Source organism: Periplaneta americana, chromosome 16, assembly GCF_040183065.1.
Source record: "Periplaneta americana isolate PAMFEO1 chromosome 16, P.americana_PAMFEO1_priV1, whole genome shotgun sequence".
Taxonomy (NCBI): Eukaryota; Metazoa; Arthropoda; class Insecta; order Blattodea; family Blattidae; genus Periplaneta; species Periplaneta americana.
Window position 1 is genome coordinate 75,896,384 of NC_091132.1, and position 16,921 is coordinate 75,913,304.

The following is a 16,921-nucleotide window of genomic DNA, read 5'->3' on the forward strand; positions in this document are numbered from 1 at the left end:
TATAATTTCAATGGGAGTTCTACTCTTTCAGAGGCGAGATAAAGTTTTTCTGTTTATATTATATTTTATGCTACAATTATTAGCAAAATAATAAAAAAAAAATTAATGCTCCGCCATAAATGTTGTAACTAAAACCTTATGCATAGCTCGTATTTATCGTACGGCTCGTCCTCCCCCCACATGTTACCTGCACTTTGTTTACGTTTTCACTGTGCCTAAACGAGACGCTCTACTGTACCTTTCTCTAGATTTAACAGGCAAACATGCCTCCAATCTTTTTCTCAAAGCGTCTTCAATTTCGTTATCAACTTCATCAAAACTGTTGTTCATATAATCCATAGGCCCTAATATATTTTCAATTTAAAACCTTCATACAAAATATTTCTACAATTTAATTTCTTATATTTTAATAGCTTTTTATTTATTTGAACAATGCATAAGACAGTCGTATGCAACAAATAAAACAAAAATATACAGTATATAAAAACACGATCTAGAAAATTACACATTACCATTAACAAAATTATAAACTTTCAGTTCAAAATTAACACACAACTAAAATAGGCTACGTATTACGAAATAAATAAAACAAGCGCCTCGTTTTTTCAAACTTTCTCTCGCCTCTGTTATAGGACATTTACTAACCTAGTATCGGAATATACTGTACAATAGGAATCGACACATTGGCCGTTTTTTGTTAACGTTTTGTTACGAACATCCTCAATCCTAGCTACACTTAGCACAAAATATAAGCCATAAACCTCCTCACTGTAATTTTCTACAGCCTCTTGTAGGTTTGTCAGATGTAAAACTTCTCTTCAGTGCTGTATTTAAAACATATATTTTAACAGTACTAGCTCCAGAATATGAGTATGAGTTCCTGTATCCGCTTCAGTTCATGTTCTTCAGGTCTGATTATTTTTCTCGTCGTTTTCTTTCAAACGTCCTCAATTCTAACAGTGCTATGTACAGTCTTAGAAATAATTGATGGCGCAAAGACATTTTCGAAGTCCTAGAAAAAAGGCACTGCGCATGATCAGAGGACGAACCACTAGTTAAGGCAGTATCATTTTGTTCTGTTTCGTTGTATGTCGTCCCTAAGTAGCTAGAACAAGTGCCAGGTAAAAAATTTAGTTTAAATGAGAAGTGCGATAAAATTTTTTTCACCACCAAGAGTCACACCATCAATTACTTCCAAGACTGTACATGGTAGTCAGAAAGCGCTTAGCTGTGTTATTTTTCACTTCCTCCTATCAACTCATGCCCCTGATTTGCGAACATTTTCCTCATTGTTTATGTTTTAGTCTTTTCTCTTTTGATTTGAATCTATTTCGTAATACTACAGTATACCTCAAAGAGCGAGGTTAACTTTCCAACTCTTGTTCGTACACAATTATTTGTATGGAACAGAACCATGCAAGGTGGATGCCGAAATTTCCGGAGCGAAACATGACAAATTATGTCCGTCATCCGTCAACTCTCAGATGCATAGATATACAACGCTGGTTTACAGTAGGCTACTTCCCTTCCAGGCTGAGATTGGAATAGTGATACCAGTAGAGGCAATAATAGTTGTTCTACAACTTTCATTTATCCTTATGTATCACCAAAGTACAAATGACCAAGTGTTTGTTGCGCAATAAAAAAGTGAATATTCCTAACTTTCATGAATGGAACATCTGGTACGTATTTTGCAGTAAAGTTTGCCCAAGTAGTGATTGAATGGAGAGCACCCACAGTGGCGGTGCTAGGATTTGCGAGGCCCTAGGCAAAACTATATTCAAAGTCTCATATCAATATAATGAGAATAACAATAATAATAATAATAATAATAATAATAATAATAATAATAATACTTACAAATGTCTTTTAAGGAAACCGCAGATTCATTGCCGCCCTCACATAAGCCCGCCATCGGTACCTATCCCGTGCAAGATTAATCCACTCTCTATCATCATATCCTACCGCCCTCAAATCTATTTTGATATTATCCTCCCATCTACGTCTCGGCCTCCCCACAGGTCTTTTTCCCTCCGGTCTCCCAACTAACACCCTATATATGCATTTCTGGATTCGCCCACACGTGCTACATGCCCTACCCATCTCAAACGACTGGATTTAATGTTCCTAATTATGTCAGGTGAAGAATACAATGCGTACAGTTCTGCGTTGTGTAACTTTCTCCATTCTCCTGTAACTTCATCCCTCTCAGCCCCAAATATTTTCCTAAGAACCTTATTCTCAAATACTCTTAATCTCTGTTCCTCTCTCAAAGTGAGAGTCCAAGTTTCACAACCATACAGAACAACCGGTAATATAATTGTTTTATAAATTCTAACTTTCAGATTTTTCGACAGCAGACTAGATGACAAAAGCTTCTCAACCGAATAATAACAGGTATTTTCCTTATTTATTCTGCCTTTAATTTCCTTCCAAGTGTCATTTATATTTGTTACTGTTGCTCCAAGATATTTGAATTTTCTACCTCTTCGAAGGATATAATAATAATAATAATAATAATAATAATAATAATAATAATAATAATAATAATAATAATAATAACAGAAGTAGTAGTATACAGTATTAACACTAGGAGGACCGGACCCGTCATTTTGCCGGGTACCATGGGTTTAAATAATTAATTATTAGACGAAAGCTTTTCATTCTATGACTCCCACGTTCTACGCTCTTATTTTATCTTTGTGATGTAGGATTCCTGAGCTTTAAAGATCTTTGAGAAGAATGTTATAAACAGTTACTACTAAACACACTATCGCCCGTCATTTTGACTGGTGCCAAGTTTCAAACCGGCCATGTAAAAAGAAAAATTAATAATAGTTTTGAGACCAGGAATCCGGGCCTTTTCTTAAAATATTACACGACACCAAACTGACAATTTAAAAACAAAACAAGATCTATTTCGGAAATTTAAAAAATCGGCCGTACTTGGATAATCCATTAATAGAGTTTCCTACCGACTGTTTGCGTCAAGGTTAGTACTCGAAAACTTGTCTCGTATTCTCTTCTAGAATTGGGGTCCTTCGGCCCGTTCCATTCACACCTTTGAGGATTTTAAACCAACAGCAGACTTCAAAGTTGCCGTTTAAGATAACACAGTACAAGATACACATATCGAGTCTCTGTGGACGGCACGAATATCCACTTCAACTTCTGAGTATCGAACTTGGGACCGCTGAATTTGTAGTTGGACATGCCATTTGAGCCTCTATACGTAGAAACTTACTTGACACTTCTCGATTTCATTACCTGTGTTTAATTTTCTGATGAAATCACTATCTGATTGATACACTAACTTGGAAGAATAATACACAGTTTGGTAAACAAACATTTTGTTGTGAAGAAAGCTTTCCATGAACAGTTTTGTCCACCACAAATCTCATGGGATCTATCGAGGATCCCATTGAGGTTAAATTAGGAACTTTGAACAGGTCCTTGCGTTGTTAAACTTTACCCCAGCTCACTGATAAGAACCGAATTATCATAGTAACAAGTCGAACCATGAGAGCTCCACTGACCTCCAGTCATAGCTTCTGTCAAGGCGACTAAATGTCATTTTATGCTCTTGTCATGATAAAAAAGGTAGTTATCGTAGGAAAATCTAGTTTTCTGATAGATTAATAGCCTGTTTCATCAACGTGCATCAAACTTCGTTTCACAAGAGTCAGATTTGTAACTCAATTTTATAGTGCCTCGTTAAAATCAAAATGACTTTATTTCGCGAAACATCAGCGTCATAAAGAAAACACACTGTTTGAAACAGTTATGTTCTTTATCATGTTACCAGGGATATTCTCGATTGTACAGAGCAAGTCAAATCCAAGGCACCGGCACTCTTTCCGTTTCTTGGCACTACAGTCTGCAAGCAGATCGCCAGGTCTCATGGATAACATTCATGTCGTTTAACGGCACTACAGTCTGGCAAGTGATCTCTCTTGCAACTAGTGAATTATTTAGTATTTAACGAAATAGATAATGGAAGAAGAATAATGTTGAAACTGATCAGGAAGAGAAAAAGGAATTGGCTGGGTCCTTGGCTGAGAAGAAATTGTCTACTGAAGAATCCACTGGAAGAAATGGTGAACGGAAGAAAAGTTCGGGGTAGAAGAAGGTATCAGATGATAGATCGTATGCAAGTCAGAAAGGAAAGCAGAACATAGAAAACATTGGAGAATGCTTGGTTTGCAATGACAGACTTGCCCTTGGGAAGAAAACTAAGAATGAACGAATAAGGATATGGGAGAATCTTACCGAAATTTCAGAGCAGTTGTTGAAAATGTCCATTATATTCTAGGCAAATACTGCAGCTACGTTTGAAGTTCTGAAACACTCATTGGAGCTCATCCTCACTAATATTACGTATTAATCGTGTTACTTAATCCTTGAGAGCCTACAGAGTACACAGGTTATCATACATTTTATTTGGGGATACACCATAAAGAGTCACACATAGATAAATCTGGAGACAGTGCAGGTTACAGTCTATATTTATTACTCTCGTCAAAAATTCCACGCAGGGCTTTCATTGAATGCGTCGGTGTGTGTGTTGTGCCATCTTACTGAAAATGTGTAATACTTTTCTTACTACAAGAGAAGTTGTGAAAACGGTTGCAAATTGTTCTTCACATAAAGCTCCGAACAATTGTAAATTAAGCTTCGTCACTACAAAAAAGAAGCACTGAGTCAACAATTCCGTCGTGGATTTATTCTAACATCCATCGAGAAACTCGTGCTTTGGCTACTGGTTCATTTGGATTCAATTTTTGAACCACCGACATCTTGTAGGAGTTAACTTGAGAAATTTCAAATCTTTTACCTTTTAGGGGCTTAATTCCATCCTCACACGCAAATATTCAGTGTTTGCTATTATAGCACGCTTCGTTCAACATTTTTCTTATCGAGAACGTAACCCGTTTCTCGTCACCCGGATTCGAATCCCGGTGGGTCTAAGTGGAATTGAACTGTGCGTGTTGGTAGGTTGTCGGAGGGTATTCTCGTTTTCTCTACGAGCATTCCACCTTGTTCCAGTTAAGCGATAGTATGTAGTTCGCCACCCATAGTGCACCGAGGGCCACGCCTACGGCGGAAAAAAAAGAACTAGCTTCAGCACATCGCTCATAGATAGAAACCAGTCGGTGAATGACGCCAACGCAAGTACCCGCCACTGGATGAGAAAATTTATTAAATAATTTAACAACATCGTCCACCGAAACGTCCACCGAAACTTACGGAGTCACAACTACAACTTCTGCTTTAATAGATATTTCAATGAGAAAAATGCGTTGCTGTACTGTGTATAAAGGGTGATTCATTATTACGTGTAAATACTTTGGGTGTGCATTGTAGAGGTGAAACTAAGACTAAAACGTTCTATACAACTTTTTCTCAAAACCTTTAATTCCAGAGTTCCAGTAGATGGCACCTATATCGCAGTAACTGCATAGGCATTACTGTTCTCCCACACATTTGGTGTGATATTGTGGGGAATCAGTTACTCGGACCTCGAGTTCTATCTCCGCGGTTGAATGGGGAAAAATACCGCGCATTCGTGGAACGCGAATTGCATGGTTTGCTACATGATATTCCTCTTGCAACGCGAGTGAACTTATGGTTTATGCACAACGGTGCTCCTGCGCATTACTGCTGCAAAGTAAGGGCGTATCTCAATGCTGCGTATCCAGAACAATGGATAGGCCGCGCAGGGCCAACTCCTTGGCCAGCAAGATCACCGGACATGAACCCCTCTGGACTTCTACCTTCGGGGCAGCCTGAAGTCGTTAGTGTATGCCTCTGCTGCACCTAACGTAGAAGTACTACAACAGCGAATTGAACATGCGTGTGGAATTGTTCGTAATGAGTTGAACGGGCTGTGTAACGTTCAGAGATCACTGAGGCGGCGACCACAGGTATGTCTTCAAGTTGAGGGATAGCACATTGAACATGCATTACACTAAGAATTGTGCAAATGTGTAAAGTCTAGAAGAAATTGCTTTACAGTCTTTACTGTGTTTGGTTTTAGTTCACAAAACGTGCATAAGTAGACTGCCGAGGACATGGGTTTAGTGACTTTGGTTGTTTTTGTACTGAAGTCCAAATGCACTGTACGAAAGTGATAATTAATTTAAATTTGGTGTGTTATCCTTTCTTTGTTTGAGACGTTAACTCTGGAATTAAAGGTTTTGAGAAAAAGTTGTATAGAACGTTTTAGTCTTAGTTTCATCCTCTACATTACACACACAAAGTATTTACACATAATAATGAATCACTCTGTATAGCCATGATTAAAATACATATTTCTCAATGCCTATTACTGGGAAGCTGGAGAACCTCAACTGCAGTCTTACCCGCCACAAGTGTAAGTATGGATTTTTCACATGAAAAATCACAGGGCAGACCTATCTTTAAAGAAACTATTGAATCACCCTGTGTAATCAATTTTGTCCAAAATTTTTAAATGAGAAACATATGGACTGAGGTCATTATACTATTCGGAATCGATCTGGTATGTTTTAACTACTGTAGCTCCGCACGTATAAAGTTAATTTAAATGTCAACTTGACCCATATTTTAGTATTCTCCAATTCCTTTAACAAATATCCAAGACAAAGTGGTTTGCCTTCGCTTTTTGAGGATTGGAACCGGTGCGGATCCTTGCACTTGAGCTTGGCTTGGCCCTTTGTGGACCTATAAATATTCAGGTCCTATCCTCAGACTAATACTCGAGAGCCCCGCAGTGTCTGGAATCCCAAGTCCTTCCTATATCAACTTAGGGAACCCCAAGACTTCACCTAGCCTATTTTTAACTAGGCCTATTGCAGATAGATGAAATGAAAGGAAGGTGGAGAGTGTTTGTGAACTTATAAGAGTGAAACGAGAGTACCCCCAAAAAACCCTATGCAAAATTTGCTTTGTCCATCACAAATTACATCACGGGCTGGCCAGAGTTAGAACCCAAGCTGCCTGGATAAATACCAGCGCACTAGCGTTTGAGCCACAGACGCGGCCCAAGAGAAGATACGTAGCCTACTTTGGTCTTCAATCCATTTGAAGACAACATGCGTCATCAGTTTTATGAAATACCCTATTTTCTCCAAACGGCTTAAGGAAATTCGTGCAGTTTAACATTATGAATACTCCATTACGTGTTATTTTCTATCATCTTAATAGGTTTACTTTGTTCGTTATGAATAAGGCCTTTACAAGTGATAATACTGATAACATTCACTATCACAATATGGGAAATCCCAAAAGTAGACATTATGATTTTTAACTACCCACATTGATTTCGAGGTTAGTGGCAGTTAGAATGCCAAGAGCGACTAAAAAGGAATAAAAATATAACATGGCTAAATGTCGTCCCATCTTTGACAAGATTTTAGACCCTTTTCTTCCTTTCCCATAATCACTATTATGAAAAAGTGAACAATAATAGTCTTCGATAGTCTTTATCATTGTTTAAAGCAACATAGGGCAATGGAAGAGAAGTGACAAACTTAGTTCCATTGCAAGTAAGTTCACTATTCCAGAACGAAGAACTTTATTAATTATTGTAGTTCGTTTTAATAACTGTTTAAACAAAGCAACACGAAGCAATGGAAAATAAGCAACAAACCAATTTCCATTACAAGCAAGATCACAATTTATTGTAAGATCACTATTTCAGAGCGAAAAACTTCGTTAATTATTGTAGTACGTTGTGATAACTGTTTAAAGCAGGCATGTCAAAACCCTGCACATTGTGCAATCGCGCACATTGTGCAGTTGTCTCTGTGCGATGTGCACTTTCTATTCCACTACCTGGAGGGAGTGAATCGCCTTGGAGGGGAGCACGACAGTACTGTCCAAATTTCACGAGAGGATCCCTGCGAGAGGAGAACGGTCCTTGCGGGGTAAGACGAGAGGGTAAACCAGTAACTTAGAGTTCTTGAAGGAGCAGATGGATAGCAGTGGTGTCATTGGTCGGCTGGTACAAACAAAGCTCAGTCAATGGCCGGTCGGTTCCATGTCGGGGATAGGTTTTAAGAGTGGGGGGAAAAACTCGCATTCCTTGCTCGGATCTTCTTGTGAAATGCGGACTGTACCTTCAGCAACATACCAGCTTTGTTTCAGTAACACAGTTTCAGTACGGGTGCTAATTTGGCTGTGTCTATGAATGAGTTATGATACATAAAGTGAGGAGTTCACAGATAACGAAGAAGAGAAATTACGAATCGTATAACATAATTATTGTTATAATATTTCCCTCAGCCAACAATAATTATTTTAAAATGAAAGGCTTTCATCAGCCCATATCGAGGTAATAATGTTGTAACAGTTTAGATCAGATTAGTAAAGTTCTCAAAATATGATATTCACCAGCTCTTATTTCTTACGGCAAAATGAACTTGACAATGGCGTTGTTTTGGAGTCTGTACTAACACAGCCATGAAAGGTTAGACGACTTACGACTTTCATTTCATAAACTGATGTGATAATATTGTGAGGAATGCATGTGAGGCTCTTGAGGTTGCAAGGAGTGAAGAAAGCAACTATTTGCAAGGCGGAAAATTTTTCTGGAAAAATATATAATGGCAAATTTTCCATCTCACGTCACTATATTATGTTAATATACGTACATTAATAAATCTTTAAACTTGACATAAAGAGAATATCGTCGCTTCACAGCTTGTGAACTACATTTTTAATTTCTTTCAGTAACGCTCCCAACTTGTCGATACTGGCTCTCAAAGTTTTACAAATAAACTGTATTATGTGAATTTAAATTCTAAGCTTAATTTATATTGTTTATTAATATTAATGTTAATTTACATTGACATACAGCAAGGAAATGATTTCAGTGTAAAACTTCACAATGTCCTACTGCATGTAATTAATTGGGAGTATAATATTTTCTTCAACATTTATGTACCAATGGTCCCAATAAATAATAATGCTTGATGAACAATGAAAGAGTAGGGTCTATTACTTTAAAATAATTAGTACCTAGTAGCCTACGTAAAATGAAATACTTGTTCGTTTTTTGTTTCGAAATTACTGCAATATTTCTTTCTTCGAATACTATATAAAAATCGTATTAATAAATTATGCTTTACAAACCACTACTTTGTGAAGTATAACTGAGTAAGCCTAATGTTTCTTGTATTACAATTGTCAAATATACACTGATAATAACTGTGTTTTTTTCGTTCTGCTAAGTGTGTTTATAATGTCCAAATGCTTAGGCCTATTTAATCCAACCCTAGAAGCGCAGAATAGATTATTGTACACCCCTCCAGCTAAGAACTGGTAAGAGCAATGCTTGAATGATGCAGTCTGCACAGACCGGCGATCCGCACACATAACTGCACAATCCGTGTCTCATTTTTGGCATGCCTGCTTTAAAGCTGCCGTGGCGAAAATGTGATCGTGCGCCGAGCCACTGTGTAACCTGCAACGTGCATAGCACCTATGGAGGGAGGCGAACACCCGATAGACAAGTGAAGCAACTCTCTGACTTATTAACGGATTTTCATTTTCCTTACGCCAAGCACTTAAATATAATTTTATACAGTATAAGGTTACAAACTAATGTCTAGTACGTGTAACGAAGAAAGAAATGAACAAGAAAACATAGGACACATTATCACAACCTATTAACGGTCTTCAGAATGTCTCTGCGACAGTCTCAAAATCAGGAATTGTCACTTGCTGCCAGTCGTAGTTGATCACGAAGGTATTTGTCTGTCAGTCGTGATCTAAATTTGGTTTATTATTATTTTCATTGTTAAAAATAATTTTTTCACAAACGGAAGTTGTAGCTAACATGGCTTCAACAGAGCAAGCGAAAGAACGAAACTTCTGATATTTATTTTTTGGCAAAGATTTGAAAAGTTCAACATTTGTCAAGTCCTTTCACCTAGCTTTCATTTAACATCACATTGTAAATCTGAGAGTTTAAATTGAAGAGCTAACCGTATTATTCGTACATCTGCCGAAAAAGGATAGACGTACAGAGATGATGATGATGATGATGATGATGATGATGATGATGATGATGATGATGATGATGATGATATGTAGTATAATGCCGTTTTATGTTATACAACAGTTTTCCTCTTAATACTTGTGAACAAATCATACATTTTATATTCTCATCATATTGACAGCAAAAAAATGAGTCTTCCCATCCTACTTGAAACTTTCGTTTTTATAGAGGTACAGCTGTCAAAAAAATAAAAAAAAAAAAGTGGCCGCACTCGTGAACAGCGAATATTTTCAAAGTCCACGGGTCGCGGCGATGTTACACGATGCATGTGCTTGTACAAGCAGTTCCGGAACTATGAAAGTGTTCCATATCTGCGCCTCGTAGACCAGCGGTAGAGTGCTTGTTTAATGATTCAAAGGTCGTGGGTTCGGGCCTTCTTCAAGTTTTCATTTTATTTTTTAATCGTTCTTTAGCAATGTAAATGATATTCAAATTATCATTTATATCCAGTTATCGTTCTTTATGGATATCACGTTATTTATATTTTGTTATGGTTCTTTAGAGATATGAATAAAATTCAGGTCATCATTTGTATTCTGTTATCGTATTATAACGATATGAATAATAATTATTATTGTATCTCCAATGGGGGTTAGCCCTATTTTACATATGTATGTTAGGGCTATAGTTTTATACACAAAAAAGATGAGCATAAAGAGAAATGGAAAAGAAAATTAAATTAGCTTACGCGATGTAAACAAAACATAAACAATCCGTAAATTAGGCATTGCGATTGCAAAACAAATATCAGGTATCAATTTGAAACATACAAAAACATTAACACACATACGTAACACTTCTATAACACAAATATGCACCTTTCCGTACCATACATCATAAATTAATACACAATAGTCACACAAACACAATCAAACTATAGTTACGACATTGCGACGACATCAAGCATCCCGTAACTGACTCACATACATAACAAATCAAGCATCCGTTACAACACATACACTTCAACATAGTAACCACACTTTTAAAAGCTACAAATTTGGCTCCAAGAAGAATAAATAGGACACTGTTACTAATTACTATTCTTCTACAATTTCTTAAATACATCTGTAATAAATCTGTGAAATTCCGATATGAATAATATTCACGTTTTTTATATTGTTATCGTTCTTCAGCGATTTAAATAATATTCAAGTTATCATTTATATTCTGTTTTCCTTCATTAGCATTATAAAACAATATTCAAGTTATTTATATTGTTATTGTTCTTTCGCAATATATTAATTAAACAAACCGATATTTATCATTTATATTCTGTTATCATTCTTTAGTGATACTGTATAAATAATATTCAAGTTATTTATATGTAATCGTTCTTTAGCGATATAAATAACATAAATTTAATATTAGGTTTGGAAAAATCCAGTTGCATAATACTGGTATTAGTTTTTATTTTTGTATTATTACATTATACTATCTTGAACCACAATAAAATGAAAAGGAGTAAAGAGGAATTGAACCTGAGACGTTGACATCTAAATTCCGACTTTCGTCCGCTGAGGTACGAGAGCAAAAGTGTGGAAACATTTTCGGAAAAATTGGCCCAATCACACTCTAAGATTTTCTGACGATTCGTAGAAGCTAGTCCAGGATGCGGGGGGCAAAGGCTAATTGAGATTTCCCGGTCTCTGACCGGGTCAAACATCCTGATAGAATTAATATTTAACCCTTGCCGTGACTTTCGGTGAAGTCCGGAGGGCCCAATTAGTCAAATCCACTCTCCTCATCTCCACGCTTGGGCCCCCTGGAATTTAATAAGATGCGAAAGAGATAGTGGTGTGCGGAAAGCAACGGGATGTTACCGCATTTAGGCCTATTCTTCCCAAGAAAACTGCAAACATGAACAAAGGAAGCTTTTAATAGAAGAAGAAGGATCTTCTGCGGACCTCTGGAAAAAGAACTAAGGAAGAGACTAGTGAAGTGCTTTGTGTGGAGTGTGGCATTGTATGGGGAAAGAACATGGACATTACGACGAAATGAAGAGAAACGAATTGAAGCATTAGAAATGTGGATGTGGAGAAGAACGGTGCGTGTGAAGTGGACAGATAGAATAAGAAATAAAATTGTGTTTGAAAAAGTGAGTGAAGAAAGAATGATGCTGAAACTGATTAGAGAGAGAAAAAGGAATTGGTTGGGTCTCTGGTTGAAAAGAATAATAGACGACATTAGGATATGTGGATCATATGCGGAGACTAAGAGGAAGGCAGAAAATAGGAAAGATTGGAGATTGCTGTGTTTGCAATGAAAGACCTGCCCATGGACAGAACATTCATGTGTGTATGTTCAGAATGCCTGGAATATCGTGTCTAAGAACAGTCGCTATTTGCAAAGACTAGTCAATTCCATGCCCACTCGACTGCAAGATGATCGAGATAAGAGGAAGATAGACTAAATATTGAATTGTGGCTTTTTGTTTTGTTTTTTGAACGCTTAATTGTTTGAATGTTTTAAGGCCGACGCCAGTAAATTTGTTATGTTTATGCCACGAAAGATATTTTATTGAGAATAAAATCTTTTTTCTTTCCATTTGCAGCCACAATATCATAATGATAATGATAAAGTCATGGCATAATATATTAATGAACCTGATGTTAATTACTAAAATAATCATAAAAGAGAAAGGAGCCATTATGTCTAGTTTGTCTCTCTCAAAAACAGAACAAAAAAGGACATAAAAAGCACGAGGTTGTAGTCGAACGCAGGGCCTCATGAATAAGAGGCCTGAACGCTACCATTATGCTATCGAATAACACACAGTATACTTCAATTATAACTGTAGATATCAGGCAACGTGGTCCAACAACATGTAACATCGCCTGTCTCCGAATTGTAGCGAAGATACCCGAAGGGAACTTTGTTTCAGGAGAGCGGCCACTTTTTCTTTTGACAGCTGTACATGGTTTCGAGAGAGACATTGCGACGACGCCACTCGCATCATAACTCTGAAAGTAAGGATTTGCTGGAAAAGTTGTATAGAATGTTTTAGTTTTAGTTTACCTCTACATTACACCCACAAAGTCTTTACGTGTATTTATGAATCAACCTATATACAATACTTATATACAAGTCCGAGTTTGAGTCTTTTCTTCACATTAAAACGCTAATTCCCTAGACTTCAAGTAAAAATATAAGAAATTTACAATTTGTTAGAAATTGTTTTATTTCATAATTGCAAGTAATAGTAATTGTTCACGTTTAATTTTCTAGAAGTGTGTCTTCCTGTTTGTTACATTTGCAACTGATCTGACTCGCGGTATTACTGCAATTAGTATAGTTGAGCTACTTACGTAGCTCAGACGGTAGCGTGTTTTCCTACTGCGGAGCTGCGCTTGAACGTGTTTTCCGATTGGGTTGATTAACTTTGTTTCTACTATGCATTTCGCTTCTTTCCATGTTCAGTCTATGTCTCCTAATTCTTCCATGCGTATTTGTCCCATTTATCCAATTTGTTCGGCCTTCTCCCACTCTTTTCCTTAGTAGATTTTAGTCCAGTGTGTGTGTGTGTGTGTTTTTTTTTTTTTTTTTTTTTTTTCGAATTGATATTTCTTAGAGTTGTACCCCAATGCCATTTCTAGCTCAGAATTTGTTTCGTGACATTGATTTCGTTTGTCCTTTTCTATAATTCTTATTTTCAGATTGTATCAGGCCATTTGATGTTTAGGACTTTCCGGAAACATTCGTTTATAAAATGTTGTCGATTGTCTTCCATATTTCTGTAGTCAACAAATACTCAGGCAGAAAAGGAGCTTCGTATTAATTACGCTATTTCGTCAGTTGTCTCCTGCAACAATGCATCACTCATGTCACACGGTGCAAATTTTCGTAAAATAATTTAACATTTCTTGTTTAAGTCTGTCAACGCTCGTTTCACCGTGAACTGTACCAAAACAGTATTTATTTAAGTGATAGTTGCGAGTTTCACGTGGATTAGGACTATGTTAGTGGTAATAGTGAGGATATGGAGCAATGAAGATAACGATGTGCGAAATACGAAGAAATTTCGAGAAAACAATCTAGGCGTTATGAAACAAATTTGATTTTGGAAACCTTTCGGAACGTGTTTAGAGTGGAGCTATACAACCTAGTCAGTAGTTCCGAAACGTCAGAGGAATGAAATCTCATGCTATCGCTAAACCCAAAATACCATGGAAGCCTAGTTCTCATGTCAGTCAGGCGTATTGAAGATCTTACTTTTAACATATTCTGGTCAGTCTAAAGATAAGCCTACCGTAAATGTCTCAAGAAAATACACGAAAAGATTTAAGTTAGAAGTTTAAATAGTAAGTATAGGCTATTACAATACATAGTTGGGAAGTGGCTTTCATAAAATCGAGTAAAAGTTCGAAAAACGAGCAGAGCGAGTTTTTCAATTTCCGAGATTTTTAATGCACTTCACAAAATATGTGTATTGTACAACGTTTCTTGCACGAATATTTTTTAAAATTGCAAATACAATATATTTTGCATTGAAAATTTAGAGCAATATTATTCCAAAGACTTCGCAAAACTATACTGCAATGGTAACTAAGTAATAATAAGTGAACTGTAATGGGTCTATTTCAGGATTGTTTTATGTTATGAAGAATGGTTTCCCTAGCAACAAGTTTCTGTGTGGAAATTCTAACTTTCAAGGCCTAACAACAATAGCTGTAAAAACACGATCGTGCAAAAATGTATTAAATAAGATTGAAACGCGAGAGTTAAAGAAAGAAAGAAAGAAAGAAAGAAAGAAAGAAAGAAAGAAAGAAAGAAAGAAGATTATTGCCTTTAAACAATGTTTATTCATATCAGTTTATATGCGTTAGTTGACAGTACTTTGCACTTATATTTTTGTCTACACTACCCTTCATACATAGTTAATTCATATTTGCTGATTTAAAAATTAAACATTTGTAAACATTTACACAAATCAAAGCAATAATTTAAACTTTAATTTATGAAGTAAACATCAGTTAAAGAAATTTATTTTTACATCATGAAATAGATTTTAATTAAAATGCGGGACTATTGCGCGTTCCGAGAAAAAATATGGGACGCCGGACTCCTAGGCCAAATAAAGGGGACTCTCCCGTTTTTTACGGGACGTATCGTAAGCTTACTAAAGAAAACTGAGGCGTACGGCTGAGGACAGAAGGCCTCGGAAATCGGACCTTGACGCTACCGATATAACATTGTCTATGAGGGGCATTACATGTACAACTGTAATAAACCAGATCTTGTCAAGACTTTTGATGGTTCTTGCAAAACGCGATTTTAATTCAATATCGGAAGTTAAATAGGATTGTATTTATAAAATAATGAACTGTGAGAATGTTTTCAGAAATTAAATGTGTTTTCATTTATGAAACTACAGCCCATTTATGTTTTTACTCCAGTTATAGAATTACGTAAAGTTCAGCCACGGCTGTACAACTGTAAAATTACATACAACTTCATTAATCGTAATGGAACTTACCGAAGACGACGAGCAGGCAGAGGATGTAGAGGAGTCCGCCGGTAGGAAGCACCATGACGCTGTGTGTATGTGTGTGCGAGGCACGGCGGTATTGCACTGGCAGAATGGCTCGCTTGCGCTGGACCGCGCCATCATCGCGTAGGCTGCTGCTCAGCTGACAGAGGGCCTCCTATCCACCATGTTTAACGTCAAGACGATCTCTCTCTCCGCTGGCAATGTACACATACGTGCTAATTAAATATTAACCGTGATGTTATTTCGACACGATCTTTTCATCTTTTTAGGTAGGTTTTTTGTTGTTCGCTGGACTTTTATTATTAATATTATTTATAACATCATAATCATCATCAATATCGTCATTATCGTCGTAATTTTTCAAAATAGATCAACTGAATCGTTTCTGCAAACACATTAACAGTGATGAATTCAGGGGTTGGCTCTGGTGGGGCGAAATGTTCTCCGGATTCCAAGATGTTCCCTCAGAAGATTTCAGACTTTTTTAAACTAACAAAGGAAGGCTTTGGACCTCCCGACGAGAATCATCACGAAACTTTCTGAAGTGGACAAACATGAGACCAAAGTAACTGGTGCAAAGGGCGACATTTCGCAATCACCGTAAACCCTATAACCACAGTCTAGTATACATATACAGTCACGAAGCTCAATACGTAGTAAATATGCAAACATTAGATAGTTGCTCACCACTAGGATCGCTAATATTACCTCATTACAGACAATGCAAAATAGAACCGGCACAGTCTATTGTTTCTAGCACCCTCAAAACTCAAGCTTCGTGACTGTATATAGTAGACTGTGCTATAACATTACTTATAAAAGTGAAGCGCGCACCTGTAATATTTGCAGCCATAAAATGTCTAACACAACTTAACTGTGTGTATTTTTTTACCTTTTATTTCTGTCGACAATATTCATGTTTTTATTGAATAACACTGGCTTCTGTCTGATTGTCAATTTATATTAAATGCGTTTTTTGTCTCTTTTTCTCTTTCTTATTCTTTTTTTTTTTTTTTGCTCTTGTGTGTTATTTATTGTTTGAATTAAGTTACTTAGCTTACTGTACCTAGTAAACTGTCCTTGTAAATTTTATGTTATATTATTGGCTAAGATCACACCGTACACGAGCCAGGCTCTTACGGTAGAGGCTAGAAACATTTTTGTTTTATAATTTTAATTTGTACTCGCTAGCTAGCTAGTTAACCCTTTGAAGCACAAATTAATTTTTTATGTTTTTCATATCATGGATCATACCAAAGTTTCAATCAATTTTTTTCAACATTTTAACTCTGCACACAAATTCAAAACACAGATGGCACCTCTATGTATACTCAAAAGGTGGTTCCTTGGTGGAATATCTGTGCCATAAAATTTAGAAAGATAGAAAACGG

The 16,921-nt window shown here is 36.6% G+C and overlaps 1 protein-coding gene across 2 annotated transcripts in view; it reads right to left on the reverse strand.

The window, feature by feature from the left end:
- The window catches only part of Mtp (microsomal triacylglycerol transfer protein), a 133,003-nt gene extending 117,342 nt beyond the window's left edge, over nt 1–15,661 (reverse strand). Inside the window, exon 1 of one of the 2 annotated variants that reach the window (XM_069849621.1) lies at nt 15,516–15,661. In XM_069849621.1, coding sequence (XP_069705722.1) covers nt 15,516–15,570 — 55 coding nt within the window. In that variant the 5' untranslated portion in view covers nt 15,571–15,661. The remainder of the gene's footprint in view (nt 1–15,515) is intronic. The other variant, XM_069849619.1, reaches the window with a different exon arrangement.
- Nucleotides 15,662–16,921: the final 1,260 nt, after the last annotated feature.